The sequence below is a fragment of the Carcharhinus amblyrhynchos genome, chromosome 24 (assembly GCF_965287045.1).
Source record: "Carcharhinus amblyrhynchos chromosome 24, sCarAmb.v2.hapA, whole genome shotgun sequence".
Lineage (NCBI taxonomy): Eukaryota > Metazoa > Chordata > Chondrichthyes > Carcharhiniformes > Carcharhinidae > Carcharhinus > Carcharhinus amblyrhynchos.
Genome location: NC_137347.1, coordinates 599,763 through 618,921, shown reverse-complemented (window position 1 = coordinate 618,921; position 19,159 = coordinate 599,763). Strand labels below are relative to the sequence as shown.

Genomic DNA, 19,159 nt, shown 5'->3' with positions numbered 1-19,159 from the left:
GGGGGATTGAATATAAAAGTAGGGAGGTCTTGCTGCGGCTGTATAGGGCATTGGTGAGGCCGCAGCTGGAGTACTGTGTGCAATTTTGGTCGCCGCACTTACGCAAGGATATTTTGGCCTTGGAGGGAGTGCAGAGGTGGTTTACTAGGCTGATACCGGAGTTGAGGGGGTTGAGCTATGAGGAGAGGCTGAATAAACTAGGCTTGTACTCGGTAGAGTTTAGAAGAATGAGGGGAGATCTCGTTGAGACATATAAGATGATGAATGGGATGGATAGGATAGAGGTGGAGAGACTCTTCCCGCTCAGAAAGGACAGTAGGACTAGAGGGCACAGCCTCAAGATAAAGGGGGGGCGGTTTAGAACGGAGTTGAGGAGGAACTTCTTCACTCAAAGGGTGGTGAATCTGTGGAATTCTCTGCCCGTTGAGGTGGAGGAGGCTGCCTCGCTAAATATATTTAAGACGCGGGTTGATGGGTTTTTGATAAGCGAGGGGATTAAGGGTTATGGGGAGAGGGCGGAAATGTGGAACTGAGACACGACAGATCAGCCATGATCTTATTGAATGGCGGGGCAGACTCGAAGGGCTAGATGGCCTACTCCTGCTCCTATTTCTTCTGTTCTTATGTTCTTAGCCACACCTTTCTTATATGGGGGCAATGAGACAAGTTAAATGTTACAGAGGACCTCGTACTGACTGCTCCACGAGTAGTTCTGTACAATCCCAAACTATTCCCAATGTGGTGATCTCCAGTCCCAGTGAATTGAGGTGTAGAGAAAGATCAACTTAATGCAAGGTAGGTCCATTCAAAAGTCTGACAGCAGCAGGGAAGAAGCTGTTCTGGAGTCGTTTGGTACGTGACCTCAGACTTTTGTGTCTTTTTCCCGAAGGAAGAAGGTGGAAGAGAGAATGCCTGGGGTGCGTGGGGTCCTTAATTCTGCTGGCTGTTTTGCCGAAGTGTAGACAGAGTCAATGGACGGGAGGCTGGTTTGTGTGATGAATTGGACTACATTCACGACCTTTGGTAGTTCCTTGCAGTTTGGGCAGAGCAGGAGCCATACCAAGCTGTGATACAACCAGAAAGAATGCTTTCAATAGTGCATCTATAAAAATTGGTGAGAGTCGTAGCTGACATGCAAATTTCCTATGTAGAGGCGTTGGTGGGCTTTCTTAACCATAGTGTCGGCATGGGGGACCAAGTTGGAGGGGAATTTGACCACACAGTCATAGGTGTATAAGGAGTATAGAAGGGGGCTGAGAACACAGCCTTGTGGGGAATCGGTATTGAGGAAGATCATGGAGAAGGTGTTGTTGCCTATCCTTAGGATGGGCAATAGAAACTTATTTTAAACGCATATCAGGACACTGTTTAAAGGTGGCTTGGCAATCTCTGGAGCTATCTCTATCAGTCCCCACAGAGTGACGGTACAAACCATTCTCCCAGATTCTTTGTGCACTGAGTGCCATGAAATCTGCTCTAAACACGGTTGTGTTTCTGGAGAGAAACACGGTGGTTTTCATTCAGGGCCTGGCACTTCTGGGAGCACTCCAACTCATTTATTTTAAATATTATTTTGTTTGCCAGTGTGGGAATTTAGCATTGTAAAATATTTCAACTTGTATAAATGGTTTTTTCTGATGAAGATAATTGTACTTCAATTAACGTTGAAGTAAACTTCAGCATTAACGTTGATTTCTATGGAAACCTATGGTCTGCTTAAAGTCGCAATTTTGAGAAATACAACCTCAACCAACTATCACAATCTAACATTTACCGTTCTGGTGAAAGGCCGTTGTCCTGAAAAGTTAACTCTGTTTTCATGCCTGAGTATCTCTGGCATTTTCTGATTTTATTTCAGATTTCTTATAGCTGCAGTATTTTGCATGTCGTGTGAGTTGTGCTTTCCATCGTAGATTGGAATTGTCATTTCTGTCTTCCCCTAAGCACAGCACTGTCCAAATCACACAGTTTGAGAAATAGTTTCAATATAAGATTATGTCCCTGTCTCGAACAGTATCAGGCCACTTGAGTAATAATGCTTCCCACACTTGTGATGACCACAACTCACAACATGAAAGTTTACTGAAAAGTATACCCGCCCTCTGGGCAAAATCTTACCAGATTGTTTCTAACTGTCAGGCTTGGACTGAAAAACCAGGCTGAAACTCTCCATCTCCACAGGCCAGATCTCTTCAGATCTTGAGCCTCCCTAAAAGAAGAGTGGACTGGATTTAGGTCTTCACTGTGGCAAGGCAGGGCCTAATGGAGACAGAAAGACTGACTGCAAGGATACCAAGGCACCATCTGTGAAGGAAGCCCAAATCAAACATTAAAAAAATCAACCCCCCCACCCCCAACCGCTCCTGGCATAATCAGGGCCCCCCCCCCATCCGCCATTACTGAAGTTATATTGCTGGCATTCCCCCCCACCTCCCCATTTCCCCTCTTCATTGCCCATTGTCTGGCGTGCCTGCAAGTTCCCCCTCATTGCCTGCTCTCCCTCTCCACCACACAAAACTGGAACTCTCCATCATGGGGCTCCCAATAGGAATTCTCACAACACCAGGTTAAAGTCCAACCAGTTTATTTGATAGTAAATCCACAAGCTTTCAGAAATGCAGTTCCTTCGTCAGGTGTGTGGAAGGTTCCGGTCAGAGAAGGGCATATAAAGGCAAACACAGTTTAAAGACTCACATTCTAATCAGTATTCTGTAAACTGTGTATCCCTTCATATGCCCTCCTCTGATCAGAACTTGCCACACACAAAGCTTGCTTTGTATATTCAGAGAGAGATGGGGAAGCATGTGGCAGGAGGTACTGGGCAAAGCATAAAAATTTATTCAAATCCGTTAAAATGAGGTTCTCGCCCTTTGTGGTCATGAACCTTGTGATGTCACCGGTGGGGAAAATTGGAGAGAATCGTGTTTCCCAATCCTGACCTGATTTTCCGCCTGAGTTCTTGTTCTCCCTGGCGAATGCGAGCTGAAAATTGCTGCTATATTGTAGAGGATTTGGACTGGATTGAGGAACTGAGAAAGGTTCCTGTAATAGATGTCTACAATCAGGATTGTTACTGTTAAATACATGGTCATTTTTACATCAAACTATACTGTTGGCCAATAATATAAGTGGTTTTCTTTCAGGTCGAGTCTCTATGATGGAGTTGGTTGATTCAGACGGAGCCACCAACAATTCTCCAGGTACCTCTCATTGTTTAGCTTCTTACTTTTTGATGCAGAAAATGACTGAATCCAAGATTAATTTATGAATGCTTTCTGCATAATACTGAAGAATTAGGTATCAAGTACCACATGGAGAGGCTGATGGAATGTGAGATCACAGTGGTGATTTGGCCCACAGTTTCTCACTTGTATGCAACCTATATCCATCTGATGGAGAAAACTACTCCTGGCTGCATCCAGAACCAGTACAAGACTCATGTGCTCAGTATAGCTCAAGACAGACGTGTTAAACTCATTGGCTGGGATTTTCTGGCTGTGCTCATCCCAAGATCAGCAAATACCACCCAAGGTCAATAGACCTTTGGATGGTTCGTATCCTGCCTGCTACAATTCTTGTCACGTGCAGGACGGGAATTGACCAGAATTTTACAAGAAAATTTCTCAGTGTCCATGTAACATGAAAATGGGAGAGTGGCAGGCCCGTTTTTCAGGCTAGTTTTTACATCCAATCGTGTGCACATAATGGACGAGACCATTTCTAGCTTCTCCAGGCAGTGGGTTGGGCTTAATTCACCAGCAGAGGGAGCTATTACACATCTTGACCAAGACCAGCAGCTGAGGCCTGATAGAGAGAGGGCTGTCATTCCTCTGCTCCAGCCTGAACCAACTTCCCCTTTGCAATCACGGGGCCCACGGCTGATCATGGTCCCCACGCCACCTGATAATGCAGCCCCCGCTGCTGATCTGATGCAGTGTGGCAGCAGGCAACCCTCCTTCAACCCACTGATTGGAGCTGCAGAGTGGCAGCAGAAACCAACCACCGCCCCCCCCGCAATCAGTCAGCCCTGGCCCCTGCACTGCCCACTGGGCATGCTAAGATGTCAGGTTGACACTGCTCAAGGGACAACCCCCCCTCCCCCTTGCCCTTGGCTTCCTGGGGGCCCTCAATGGCCTCCAGTTCTGGTAGAGAAGCTAACACAACTGCTCCCCTTTCATGGAGAGTAGGTGTTTTCCTTGCTGGAGAAACTCTCTCAATGAGGCCATAAAGGCAGGTGAGCCTGGATTGAGTACCAGGCTCACGAAAGGTGCAAGTCATTTAAATAAATTTAAAGCTAGCTCACAGAATCACAGATTACTACAGTGAAGAAGAGGCCCTTCAGCCCATCGAGTCTGCACCGAAAGATGCTCTGACCTGCCCATCTAATCCCACTTGCCAGCACTAGGCCCATAGCCTTGAATGTTATGGCATGCCAAATACTCATCCATGTACTTTTTAAAGGATGTGATGCATCCTGACTCCATCATCCTCCCAGGAGGGCCAATCCAGACTGTCACCACCCTCTGAGTAAAAAAGGTTTTTCCTCAAATTCCCCCTAACCTTCCACCCCTCGCTTTTAACTTCTATCCCCTCGTAACTAACTCTTCAACTAAGGGGAATAGCTGTTCCTATCCACGCTGTCCATGCCTCTCATAATCTTGAACACCTCAATCAGATTGCCCCTCAGTCTTCTCTGCTCCAACGAAAACAACCCAAGCCTATCCAACCTCTCTTCATACCTTAAGTGTTCTATCCCAGGCAGCATCCTGCTAAAGCTCCTCTGCCCCCACCTCGAGTGCGTTCATGCCCTTCCTATAATGTGGCGACTAGAACTGCACACAATACTCCAGCTATGGCCTCACCAAAATTCTATACAATTCCATCATGACCTCTCTGCTTTGTAATCTATACCCCAATTGATCAAGGCATGTGTGCCATATACCTTATTCACCACCCTATTTACCTGCCTTTCCACATTTACAGATCTATGGACAAACACGCCAAGGTCCCTTTGTTCTTTGGAACTTCCCAGTGTCAGACAAAGAACAAAGAGAACAGGAAAATTACAGCACAGGAACAGACCCTTTGGTCCTCCAAGCCTGCACCAACCATGCTGCCTGACTTAACTAAAATCCTTATGCTTCCAGGGACCATATCCCTCTATTCCCATCTCATTCATGTACTTGTCAAGAAGCCCCTTAAAAGTCACTACCGTATCTGCTTCCCCTGGCAACGAGTTCCAGGCACCCACCACTCTGTGTAATAAATCTGCCCTCTACATCTCTTTTAAAACTTGCCCCTCACACCTTAAACCTAGTAATTGACTCTTCCATCCTGGGAAAAAACTTCTGACTATCTACTCTGTCCATGTCTCTCATAATCTTGTAGACTTCTGTCAGGACTCCCCTCAACCTCTGTCGCTCGAGTGAGAACAAACCAAGTTTCTCTAACCTCTCCTGATAGCTAATGCCCTCCATACCAGGCAACATCCTGGTAAATCTTTTCTGTACCCTCTCCAAAGCCTCCACATCCTTCTGGTAGTGTGGTGACCAGAATTGAACACTATATTCCAAGTGTGGCCTCACTAAGGTTCGATAAAGCGTCCACATGACTTGCCAAATTTTGAACTCAATATCCCAACCGATGAAGGAAAGCATGCCATATCCTTCTTGACTACCTTCTCCACCTGCATTGCCACTTTCAGTGACCTGTGTATCTGTACACCCAGATCCCTCTGCCTATCAATACTCAGAAGGGTTCTGCCATTTACTGTATATTTCCTGTCTGTATTAGACTTTCCAAAATGCATTAACTCACATTTGTCTGGATTAAACTCCATCTCCCATCTCTCTGACCAAGTGTCCAACTGATCTATATCCCGCTGTATCCTCTGATGATCTTCATCGCTATCCGCAAATCCACCAACCTTTGTGTCGTCCGCAAACTTAACTTAATCAGTCCAGTTACATTTTCCTCCAAATCACTTATATATATTACAGCAAAGGTCCCAGCACTGATCCCTGAGGAACACCACTTGTCACAGCCCTCCATTCAGAAACACACCCTTCCACTGCTACCCTCTGTCTTCTTTGACCGAGCCAGTTTTGTATCCACCTTGCCAGCTCACCTCTGATCCCATATGATTTCACCTTCTGCACCAGTCTGCCGTGAGGGACCTTGTCAAAGGCTTTACTGAAGTCCATGTAGACAACATCCACTGCCCAACCCTCATCAATCCTCTTTGTCACTTCCTTGAAAAACTCGGTCAAGTTTGTGAGACACAAACTCCCCTTCACAAAACCATTTTGTAGTATACTTCCTTGTCAAATTACTCCTTCCAAAGTGCACCCCACATTTTTCAGGATTGAATTCCATCTGCCACTTATTTGCCCATTTGATCATTCCGTCTATATCTTCCTGTAACCTAAGACTCTCAACCTCATTTTTAACCACTCGGCCAATCTTTGTGTAATCGGCGTGTGAAACATATTGATCCCTCCCCCCCACATAGTCAACTATGTCCTTTATATAAGTGATAAATAATAGGGAGCCCAGCACGGATCCTTTCCTGCAGCGTATCAGGTAGACAACATTGGCCAAGTTGCAAGAGTGCGTACCATGTACCTGGTGGATGTATTCTCACGTGAGATGATGGCATCCATGTCAATGATCCAGCATGCCTTGCAGATGTTGCTGTGGCAGGGTTGTGTGGTATTGTGATCACTGTTCTCCTGAAGGCTGGGTATTTTGCTGTCGACAATGGTCTGTTTGAGGTTGTGCGGTTGTTTGAAGGCAAGCAGTGGAGGTGTGGGGATGGCCTTGGCGAGATGTTCATCTTCATCAGTGACATGCTGAAGACTCCGGAGAAGATGTCGTAGCTCCTCTGCTCCAGGGAAATACTGGATGACGTAGGGTACTCTGTCCACCATGTCCTGTATTTGTCTCCATGAGGAGGTTGTTGCGGTTTTGTGCTGTGGCGCGTTGGAACTGTCAGTGGTCTGTTTGTGGTATGCCATTGGTCACTGGCCTCCAGCCGCTAATGCAGTCGTCTGTCACCACCCTCTGTCACCTACCGCTAAGCCAATTGTGAATCCACCTTGTCAGATCATCCTTTATCACATGTGCATTAGCCTTCTTAATCAGTCTCTCATGTGGGACTTTGTCAAAGGCTTTGCTGAAATCCATGTAAACTACATCAACTTCACTACCCTCATCCACACACTTGGTTACATGCTCAAAAAATTCAATCACATATGTTAGGCATGACCTCCCTCTGATTAAACCATGCTGAATATCCCTGATCAAACCTTGACTCTCCAAATGGAGATAGATTCTCTCCTTCAGGATCTTCTCCAGTAGCTTCCCAACCACAGATGTGAGACTCACTGGCCTGTAGGTCCCTGGCTTGTCCTTACAACCTTTCTTAAATATTGGGGACACATGAACTGTTCTTCAGTCCTCTGGCAACTCTTCGGTAGTGGACAATCACTAAAACAACTATATGACGATGTCAACAAGTTCCATCCCACCATCAGACTCACCATGGACTACTCTCCGGAATCTTGCATACTTGGACACATGCATTTCCATTAAGGACGGTCACCTCAGCACTTCACTGTACCGCAAGCCCACAGATAACCTCACGATGCTCCACTTCTCCAACTTCCACCCTAAACACGTTAAAGGAGTCATCCCCTACGGACAAGCCCTCCGTATACACAGGATCTGCTCAGATGAGGAGGATCACACCAGGTACCTTGAGACGCTGAAAGATGCCCTCATAAGAACAGGATATGGCGCTGACTCATCGATCGACAGTTCTGACACGCCACAGCGCAAAACCTTACCAACCTCCTCAGAAGATAATCACGGGACACAGTGGACAGAGTACCCTTCGTCGTCCAGTACTTCCCCAGAGCGGAGAAGCTACGACATCTTCTCCGGAGTCTTCAACATGTCACTGATGAAGACGAACATCTCGCCAGGGCCATCCCCACACCCCCACTTCTTGCCTTCAGACAACCACACAACCTCAAACAGACCATTGTTCGCAGCAAACTACCCAGTCTTCAGGAGAACAGTGACCACAATACCACACAACCCTGCCACAGCAACCTCTGCAAGACATGCCTGATCATCGACATGGATGCCATCATCTCACACGTGAGAACACCATCCACCAGGTACACGGTACATACTCTTGCAACTCGGCCAACGTTGTCTACCTGATATGCTGCAGGAAAGGATGTCCCGAAGCATGGTACATTGGGGAGACCATGCAGACGCTACGACAACGGATGAATGAACATCGCTCGATAATCACCAGGCAAGACAGTTCTCTTTCCTGTTGGTGAACACTTCAGAGATCATGGGCATTCGGCCTCTGATCTTCGAGTAAGCGTTCTCCAAGGCAGCCTTCACAACACATGACAGCGCAGAGTTGCCGAGCAGAGACTGATAGCCAAGTTCCGCACACATGAGGACGTCTCAACAGTGATCTTGAGTTCATGTCACACTATCTGTAACCCCCATGGCTTGTCTGGGCTTGCAACATCTCACTTACTGTCCCGTCTGGAGACAATACACATCTCTTTTAGTCTATGCTTAATGCTATCTGCACTCACATTGTTTGCATGTTTAACACTTGATTAGCTGTAAAGGCTCGCATTCTAATCAGTATTCTGTAAACTGAGTGTGTGCTTTTATACTTGTTAAAAGCCTCTCTTTTCCTTCTCATTGTATCCTGAATGTCTCTGGTCACCCATGGTTCTCTGAATTTGCTACACCTTCCATTCCCCTAAAAGGAACATGGTGGGCCTGTACCCTCCCCGTTTCCTCTTTGAATTCCCTCCACCCCTGTACTATAGACTTTCCCACAAATAGCTCATTCCAATCAACTTTGGCTGGATCCTGCCTAATTTTTTAAAAATATACTCTCCCCCAATCCAAAACCTTTTTCTTTATCCATAACAGATTTGAATTGAACCATGTGTTGGTCGCTACCACCAAAAGTTTGGTAAGATCACAAGAGCCGAGAAACCAGGTGTGATAAATTCATCAATGCATCTGATCAGTTGCATCAATCTTTGGAGCAAATAACTATCTTAGAGAAAACCTAAGAAGCACATGTCACATGTGCTTTAACTCTGGATGTGTATTCTGCACCCTGTGAAGAGGTTTCTCCTCCCCTCTATTGCAAGTCTTGAACTGAATGCTTACTGGACCATTTCAGAGGGCAGTTTAGGCTAAAGCACAGTGCTGTGCGTCTGAACCGGATAAAAATAGCAGATTCCTCACTTAAAAGGACAGTGGTCAAACAGATGGGTTTGATAGGTGTTACTAGGTCACTATTATTGAGGCGAGTTGTGCAGTTCAGGTTTTTTAATTGAATTTAAATTCCATGAGCTGCCATAGTGGGATACAAACCCTTGTTTCCAAAGTATTTGCCTGGAAAGGATATTTTTAAATTCGAAAGAGTGCAGAAAAGATTTATTAGGATACTACTGGGACTTGATGGTTTGTGTTATAAGGAGAGACTCGATAGACTGGGACTTTTATCATAGGCACATAGGAGACTTAAGTGTGATCTTATAGAGTTCTATAAAATAATGAGGGATATAGATCAGCTCGATAGCATCATTTTTGCCAAAGGTCTAAAACTAAAGGGCATAGGTTTAAAGTGAGAGGCGAGAAATGCAAAAGGGTCCAGCAAGGCAATTTTTTCACACGAGAGAGTGGTGAGTGTCTGGAACAAGCTGCCAGAGGTAGTAGTAGAGATGGGTACAATTTTATCTTTTAAAAAGCAGTTAGACAAGTACATGGGTAAGATGGGTATAGAGGGACATGGGCCAAATGCAGGCAGTTGGGACTAGCTTAGTTGTTTAAAAAAGAGGGGAATGGACAAAGGGCCTGTTTCCAAACTGTAAGCTCTATGACTCAGAGTCATAGATAGAGCACTTTGATCAAATCAAATCAAAGAACATTTTGATTTAATTTATTATTGTCACGTGTATTAGTATACAGTGAAAAAGTATTGTTTCTTGCACACTATACAGACAAGACATACTGTTTATAGAGAAGGAAAGAATGTAGTGTTACAATCATAGCTGGGGTGCAGACAAAAATCAACTTAGTGCAAAGTAGCTCCATTCAAAAATCTGACGGCAGCGGGGAAGAAGCTGTTCTTGAGGTGGTTGGTACATGACCTCAGACTTTTGTATTTTTTTCCTGATGGAAGAAAGTGGAAGAGAAATTGTCCGGGGTGTGTGGGGTCCTTAATTATGCTGGCTGCTTTTCCGAGGCAGTGGTAAGTGTACACAGAGTTAATGGATGGGAGGCTGGACCTCTGGATTCGCAGCCCAATGACATTACCACAAGGTCACTCTCTCCTATCAACATCTGGAAACTCTGCTTTTATCTATACCATTTTTCATCATTTTAAACATTTCATATCACCCAGGAATGTGTTGAATATGAGAAGAAGGGCCTGAGACGGAGCCATATACAATGACAGTCAGGAATACACCCTTTCAGTTGAGCTTGTTTGCTCCTGATGTACTGGCTGCTTCAGTGATTCCAGACAGCTCCCACTGCTCGTCTCTATCATGAACTACTTTACATAAAACACCAATCATTGGTCACGGTCCCAAATCTTTGGGATTTAAGATTTAAAACTTAAGATATACTGGTCCCAAAATAACAAAAGTGAGTTTTCAGTGTTTTCTATTCCATGTAGAAAGTGTGTGCTACTTTGCACACGGTTTGCTGTGGTTTACAGGGCACGTAACTCCTGAGCAGTATTTTACGGTAAAAAGTCTGACAACACCAGGTTTTAGTCCAACCGATTTATTTGATAGTAGACTCACAAGCTTTCGGGTTAGCCCCTTCGTCAGGTGAATGGAGAGTTCTGGCCTCAGACAGAGCATATAAAGCACAGACAGTTTACAGATTACTGATTAGAATACGAATCTTTACACCTAACCTGCTGTTCAAGTCCTAAAGCGGCCGACAATGTGTGTGGAAGGAGCACTGATCACAGGTTAAAGAGGTGTGTATTGTCCCCAGACAGGACAGTAAGTGAGGTTTTGCAAACCCAGGCAAGTCACGGGGGTTACAGATAGTGCGACATGAACCCAAGATCCCTGTTGAGACCGTCCTCATGCGTGCGGAACTTGGCTATCAGTCTCTGTTCAGCGACTCTGCGCTGTCGTGTGTCATGAAGGTCGCCTTCGAGAACGCTTACCCGAAGGTCAGAGGCTGAATGCCCGTGACCACTGAAGTGTTCGCCAACAGGAAGGGAACAGTCTTGCCTGGTGATTGTCGAGTGATGTTCATTCATCCGTTGTCGTAGCGTCTGCACGGTCTCCCCAATGTACCATGCTTCGGGACATCCTTTCTTGCAACATAACAGGTAGACAATGTTGGCCGAGTTGCAAGAGTATTTACCGTGTACCTGGTGGATGGTGTTCTCACGTGTGATGATGGCATCCGTGTCAATGATCCAGCATGTCTTGCAGAAGTTGCTGTGGCAGGGTTGTGTGGTATTGTGGTCACTGGTCTCCTGAAAGCTGGGTAGTTTGCAGCTAACAATGGTCTGTTTGAGGTTGCATGGTTCTCTGAAGGCAAGAAGTAGGGGTGTGGGGATGGCCCTGGCGAGATGTTCGTCTTTATCAATGATACGTTGAAGACTCCAGAGAAGATGTCGTAGCTTCTCTGCTGCAGGGAAGTACTGGACGATGAAGGGTACTCTATCCACTGTGTCCCGTGTTTGTCTCCTGAGGAGATCGGTGCGGTTTTTCGCTGTGGCACATCGGAACTGTCGATCTATGAGTTGAGCGCACACGGAGCAGCCATGGGGACCAAATTTGCACCTCAATATGCCAACATCTTCATGCACAGGTTCGAACAAGACTTCATCACTGCACAGAATCTTCAACTGATGCTATACACTAGATACATCAATGACATTTTCTTCCTTTGGACTCATGGTGAACAATCACTGAAACAACTATATGATGATATCAACAAATTCCACCCCACCATCAGACTCACCATGGACTATTCCCCAGAATCAGTTGCATTCTTGGACACGCATCTCCCTCAAGGACGATCACCTCAGCACCTCACTGTATCGCAAGCCCACAGACAATCTCACAACGCTCCACTTCTCCAATTTCCACCCTGAACATGTTAAAGAAGCCATTCCCTACGGACAAGCCCTCCGTATACGCAGGATTTGCTCAGATGAGGAGGATCGTGACAGACACCTCCAGACGCTGAAAGATGTCCTCATAAGAACAGGATATGGCACTCGACCCATCGATCGACAGTTCCGACACGCCACAGCGAAAAACCGCACCGATCTCCTCAGAAGACAAACACAGTGGACAGAGTACCCTTCGTCGTCCAGTACTTCCCCGCAGCAGAGAAGCTACGACATCTTCTCTGGCGTCTTCAACATGTCATTGATGAAGACGAACATCTCGCCAGGGCCATCCCCACACCCCCACTTCTTGCCTTCAGACAACCACACAACCTCAAACAGACCATTGTTCGCAGCAAACTACCCAGCCTTCAGGGGAACAGTGACCACAACACCACACAACCCTGCCACAGCAACCTCTGCAAGACATGCCAGATCATCAACATGGATGCCATCATCACACGTGAGAATACCATCCACCAGGTACACGGTACATACTCTTGCACTTTGCCAACATTGTCTACCTGATACGCTGCAGGAAAGGATGTCCCGAAGCATGGTACATTGGGGAGACCATGCAGATGCTACGACAACGGATGAATGAACATCATTCGACAATCACCAGGCAAGACTGTTCCCTTCCTGTTGGCGAACACTTCAGTGGTCACGGGCATTCAGCCTCTGACCTTCGGGTAAGCATTCTCCAAGGCGGCCTTCACAACACACGACAGCGCAGAGTCGCTGAGCAGAGACTGATAGCCAAGTTCCACACACATGAGGATGGTCTCAACAGGGATCTTGGGTTCATGTCGCACTATCTGTAACCCCCGTGACTTGCCTGGGTTTGCAAAACCTCACTTACTGTACTGTCTGGAGACAGTACACATCTCTTTAACCTGTGATCAGTGCTCCTTCCACACACATTGTCGGCCGCTTTAGGACCTGAATAGCAGGTTAGGTGTAAAGATTCGTATTCTAATCAGTAATCTGTAAACTGTCTGTGCTGTTACATGCTCTGTCTGAGGCCAGAACTCTCCATTCACCTGACGAAGGGGGTAACCTCGAAAGCTAGTGAGTTTACTATCAAATAAATCGGTTGGACTTAAACCTGGTGTTGTCAGACTTTTTACTGTGTTTACCCACTCCAACGCCGGCATCTCCACATCAGTATTTTACGTACAGCATTTTACCAAAAATGAGTAAGTCAGAGTCAAGGAGCAAACGACCCAGGGATGTGATGATAGTTGAACAAAATGTCACAATCTTGGATAGACTGAAAAATGGTGCCAGTACGAGCGTGTTGGCCAGAAAATACACCATCAACAAATTCACAATCAGGTACAATCAGGAATTAAAAATCACTGCCGATGTTAATGTTTCTCATTGTCATACTGTCGGGTTAACTGTTCAGAGTCGGAAAGATCCACATTTAGAGGAAATGGAGAATTCATTAAATGTGTGAATCGAGGATCGTAAACAAAGGATTTTGGTTAATGGTCTAATCATTTAAAATAATGTACAGTACACAAAGAATAGTAAAGCAGGTAATGCTGGTGTCACCAGTGATGATGAAGGTGGTGCAAAGGGCCTCTCCTTTGACTTCTAATGGATTCTCAGCCAGTACTGGGGGTTTGATTGTGTTAAAAAAGCATTTTGGGCTGCAGAATGTGAAGTTGGTGGTGAGGCTGATTCAGCTGACATTGCATCTGCAGGAGAGTTTCCCCAAAGAACAAAGATAAGTACAGCACAGGAACAGGCCCTTCGTCCCTCCAAGCCTGCACCAATCACGATGCCTGCCTAAACTAAGACCATGCGCACTTAGAGTCCATATTCTTCCATTCCCATCCTATTCATATCCACTCAATCCGCCAGAGTCTGTCTTCACATGCTGGGATAGACAACTCCCTATCTCACCGAGGGTTGAGACCCCCAATGGAAGGTCCAACGGCCCAGAAGGCGGTCTCTGCAAGCATCGTGGAACACGAAGAGCAGGACAAGACACAGAAGGTGTCCTGGTCATCCACTGCACCTAGTCCCATCGCCAGCTGTCTCAACTCTTGTCTTGCCACTGGATCCAGATGGGAATTGGGAAGAGAGAGTGAGACTGATGTTGTGCAACTCTCCCTCACTTTAACCGAAATCAAGCGCTAGTTTCGACACCATCATCATCATCATCACCAGTGTCCTGTTCAACCCTTGAAGTCCTGTGGCGATGGGTGAGCGATGAAGCAGCAGGTGTGGATACACTGGGAGCTGTAGTCACGGACCTGCACACAGGCGGCTCAGGTCTTATGGTCGTTTTCTGCTGACTGAAGCAGCAGTGAAACTTGGTGTCCACCTGGGCGACTGAGCAGTCCTCTTCAGGAACACACTGCTCACCTCCGTAGAATGAGGAAGGGGCTAGAAAAGATGCCCTAAACATTGCCTACACCCTGGCCAGTTTACCGCGGCTGGCGGGGATCCCATCTTGCAGTCAAACAAACAAAATAAAACACAAGGTGACACTACTCACCATTGGCACTTGGAACGTACACATGCTTTTGGACAACCCTACAGCAGACAGACCAGAGGGAAGAACAGCCTTAGTTGCCAGAGAACTTGCAAGATACAACATTGACATTGCAGCCCTGAGTGAAACTTGTCTTGAAACTGGAGGCGGATACACTTTTTTCTGGAGCGGTCGCGGCAGCGATGAGGGTCATGATGCTGGAGTTTGATTCGCCGTCAGGAGTCACCTTGTTCAGAAACTTGATAGTCTATCCAAGGGTGTGAATGACCAGCTTATGACATTACAGTTTCCACTACAGAACAGAAGTCAAGCCACCCTGATCAGTGCCTATACCCCCCCCCAATCAACAACTCTGAGAATTCCCAGTCACCAATGGTGTCAGACAGGGCTGTGTGCTCGCACCCACACTGTTCAGCATGATGTTTACTGCCATGCTGAATGATGCCTTCCAGGACAGTGTTGCTGGAATCAGCCTCAAGTACAGAGTGGGTGGGAAGCTCTTCAACCTGAGAATTCAAGCTATTAGCAAAGTGAAGGAGACTTACCAAAGTGAAGGCTATTACCAAAGTGAGAGATTTCCTCTTTGCCGATGACTGCGCTCTGTACACTGGCTCAGAGCCAGAGATGCAAGTCAGTATGGACAAATTTTCCATGGTTTGTGACAACTTTGGACTCACCATCAACATTAAAAAGACCGAAGTCATGCACCAGCCTGCTCCTCATGCACCGTACACAGAACCCATAATCACAATCAAAGGGCAGAAACTACCGGCAATGGACCAGTTCACCAAGCAGTGACTATTGATATAGAAGTTAACTGCAGAATAGCAAAGGCAAGTTCTGCTTTTGGTAGACTGCACTCCACTGTATGGGAACGTCGAGGAATCAGCCCAGCAACAAAACTGAAGGTCTACAGCGCCGCGGTACTCACTACCCTCCTGTATGCCTGTGAAACGTGGACTGTGTATCGAAGGCACGCAAGACAGCTCAATCATTTCCACATGACTTGTCTTCACAGAATATTACACATCCGATGGCAAGACAAAGTACCAGACGCTGAAGTTCTCTCTAGAGCAAGTCTACCATCAGTCCACACACTGCTGATGAGAGCACAGACCCGGTGGGCAGGTCATGTCATCCATATGTCAGACGAGTGCATACCCAAGCAGCTCCTTTTTGTCAAACTCTCTGCTGGAAGACGCTCGCATGGAGGGCAGAAGAAACGTTACAAAGACACACTTAAGGCCTCCCTGAAGTCGCTTGACATTGACACGACCACCTATGAAACGCTGGTACAAAACTGCCCTACCTGGCACTGCCTCATCCACAAAAGCTGTCAAGCTCACGAAGCAAGGTGCATTGCTGAAGCACAACTTAAGCGCGAGCTGCGCAAGTCCAGAGCCACCAACGCAACAACTACAGCGTCTACACAAGTCTGTCCAGTGTGTGCCAGCACATTCCGTGCCCGAATTGGCCTGATCAGTCATCTTTGGACACACAGCATCCAGCCTCAAAATGACTCATGGTGTTGAGGTCCTCATCGACGATGATGGACGAACAACAACAACTCATGTATTCATTTAGTTGTCCCTTAAATGCCGCTATTGTACCTGCTCCCACCACCTCCCCAGACAGCCTGTCCCAGACATTCACCATCCTCTGTGTAAAAATACTTGCCTTGCACATCTCCTCTAAACTTTTCCCCATGCACCTTAAACCTGTGTCCCTTAGTACTTGACTTTTCTACCTTAGGAAAGAGTATCCGACTATCCACTGTCCATGCTACTCATAATCTTGTAAACCTCTAACAGGTCACTCCTCAACGTCCATCATTCCAGTGAGAACAAACTGAGTTTATCCAACCTCTCCTCATAGCTAATGCTCTCCAGACCAGGCAACATCCCAGTCAACCTCTTCTGCACCCTCCCCAAAGCATCCACATCCTTCTGGTAGTGAGGCGACCAAAATTGTACACAATATTCTAAATGAGGCCTAACTAAAGTTCTATACAGCTGCAGCATGACCTGCCAATTTTTATACTCAATGCCCTGATCGATGAAAGCAAGCATGCTGTATGCTTTCTTGACTGCCTTATCAACCTGCATTACCACTATCAGTGATTGGTGGACATGTACGCCCAGATCTCTCTGCCTGCCAATACTCTTAAGAGTTCTACCATTTACAGTATAATCTTACATGCATCGGACCTTCCAAAATGCATTATCTCACATTTGTCTGGATTAAACTCCATCCACCATTTCTCTGCCCAAGTCTCCAATTGGTCTATAGCTTGCTGTGTCCTGTGACAATCCTCTTCACTACCCGCAACTCCACCAATTTTTGTGTCACCAGTGAACTTACTAATCAGACTAGCTACACTTTCCTCCAAATCATTTATATATACTACAAACAACAAAGGTGCCATTGGTTCTGCGGGAATGCATTGTGGACAGGCTGCCAGGCAGAGCATGTCTTCAATGTGGACGACATCATGTCGACAAGGTTTACATCAGTTTTTGCAAAATGGAAATGAGGCAGAGGCAACTTGCCAGTGGCACACAGGTAAGTATAGCCCTCAGGGGGAAAGGGTTGCTGGGCAGTACTCTGGTACTGTCTTGGGCATCGCTATTCTGGGGAGCTCCATTGTGGGGGTTTCCCTGCATACATGGAGGGAGTGTTTTCCCTTGTGCATTTTGTTGTCTACTTTTAAAATTAGCAAGATGCTGCTTGCAGACAAAGAATTCCACCAAAAGCAATCAAACAGCAGGACCTCAGACAGGAAATCCGAGGCAAAGGACTCCCCTAACCTTTTCCAACTTGAACCAACCTCCTAGAAATTCAACAACAAGAAATCTCACAGCCTGCTGAGAATCTTTTGCTTTCCAAAACTGCCGTCTTACTTTTAAAGCATCAACTTCATCTCAGAAACTATAGAAACTATGTGAGTGTGTGACATTGCATTATTTTGGGGAGTAAGTGGGTGAGAATAAATACCTTTATTTTAAAACTCAAAGTTTATGCTGCAAATATTTAATTGAGACAGTCACAGAGGTGAAGAAAACATGATGTACAAACATCCTGATCAAGGAGAGTAAAGCAAATAAATTCTGTTATTATAATAAAGGGCATAATTTCCAAAATTTATAAATGATGCTTGGAAATGAGATAATCATTGAGAAGGTTCTGAACAGTTTCATGTGGATATATATAGAACGATGAAATGGGCAGCTAAAATTGAATGCAGAAAAATGTGAAATAATGCATTTTGGTCAAAAGAATGTGAGGCCTTGATCGAGGTTTTCAAAATCCTGAAGGGTTTTAGTCGGGTGAATCAGGAGAAAATGTTACCTGTGGCAGAAGGGTTGGTAAGTAAAGGTCATCGCTGCAAGTTGATTGGCAAAAAGAAGCATGAGGACAAATTAAATTTACAGAACAGATTATTTACATGGCTGTGGAGTGGGATAACTCCGAAAAGAGGAAGCATTGGCACAAAGGATTGCAAGGCCTCCTATGCTGTGTTGTTCTGTCATTCATAGATGATGATTTTATCATGACAGTTTGATGAAATTGTAAATTTTAAAATATTAATCTTTGAAGGTGCCAAGAGAAAGATGACGCCTGAATCATGTGAGAGAAAGAGACACAGAGCACGATACATCAACGGCCCTCATATCACAGATGATGATGTTAAATCGATATTAAACTGTAAGTGTAAAAGTTTGGGTATTTTAACTGAGAGGGAGAGAGGGGACCAGGGTGGTTATCTTTTTATTGTTGTTATTATTAAAACTAGTTATTATTAAAACTGATAGCATTGGACTTAAGAACTGGATGCAAGAATGTAGGGCATTCAAAAAGGAAATAGGGAGAGTACAGATCCAACATGTTCCCTGCAGAGAGAAGAAAGGAGCAATAAGTTGATGGAACTCTGGATGTCTAGGACAATTCAGGATTGGATAAGAAAGAAGAAAAAGACTTATAGCAAGTCCAAAGGGAGCAATTCAGCTGTGGCCCTAGAGGATTATAGGAAGCACCAGATGGAATTTAAGAAAGCAAATAGAAAAGCAAAAATGTGGTATGAAAAAGGACTTGTGAACTGAATTAGGGAGAATCCTAAAATATTCTATAAGGGGAAGAGGTTAACTAGGGAAAGAGCCATATTTGAAAATACATGGCTTCATTCACCTAGCATTCATCAATCGAGGAATTGAGTTTAGGAGTCGGGGGATAATACTGCAGCTGTATAAGATCCTGATCAGACCCCACTTGGAGTATTGTGTTCAGTTCTGGTCGCCTCATTACAGGAAGGATGTGGAAGCTATTGAAAGGGTGCAGAAGAGATTGGATTGGGCGGCATGCCTTATGAGGATAGGTTGAGAGAGCTCGGTCTTTCCCCTTAGAGAGAGATGACCTGATAGAGGTGTATAGGATGTTGAGAGGTATTGATC

At 45.6% G+C, this 19,159-nt stretch overlaps 1 protein-coding gene across 1 annotated transcript in view; it reads left to right on the top strand.

The window, feature by feature from the left end:
- LOC145357821 (nuclear GTPase SLIP-GC-like) overlaps positions 1-19,159 on the top strand; it is a 133,948-nt gene that overhangs the window by 13,850 nt on the left and 100,939 nt on the right. Inside the window, exons 3-4 of the mRNA XM_080211343.1 lie at positions 3,144-3,200; positions 18,309-18,416. Coding sequence (XP_080067469.1) covers positions 3,144-3,200; positions 18,309-18,416 — 165 coding nt within the window. The remainder of the gene's footprint in view (positions 1-3,143; positions 3,201-18,308; positions 18,417-19,159) is intronic.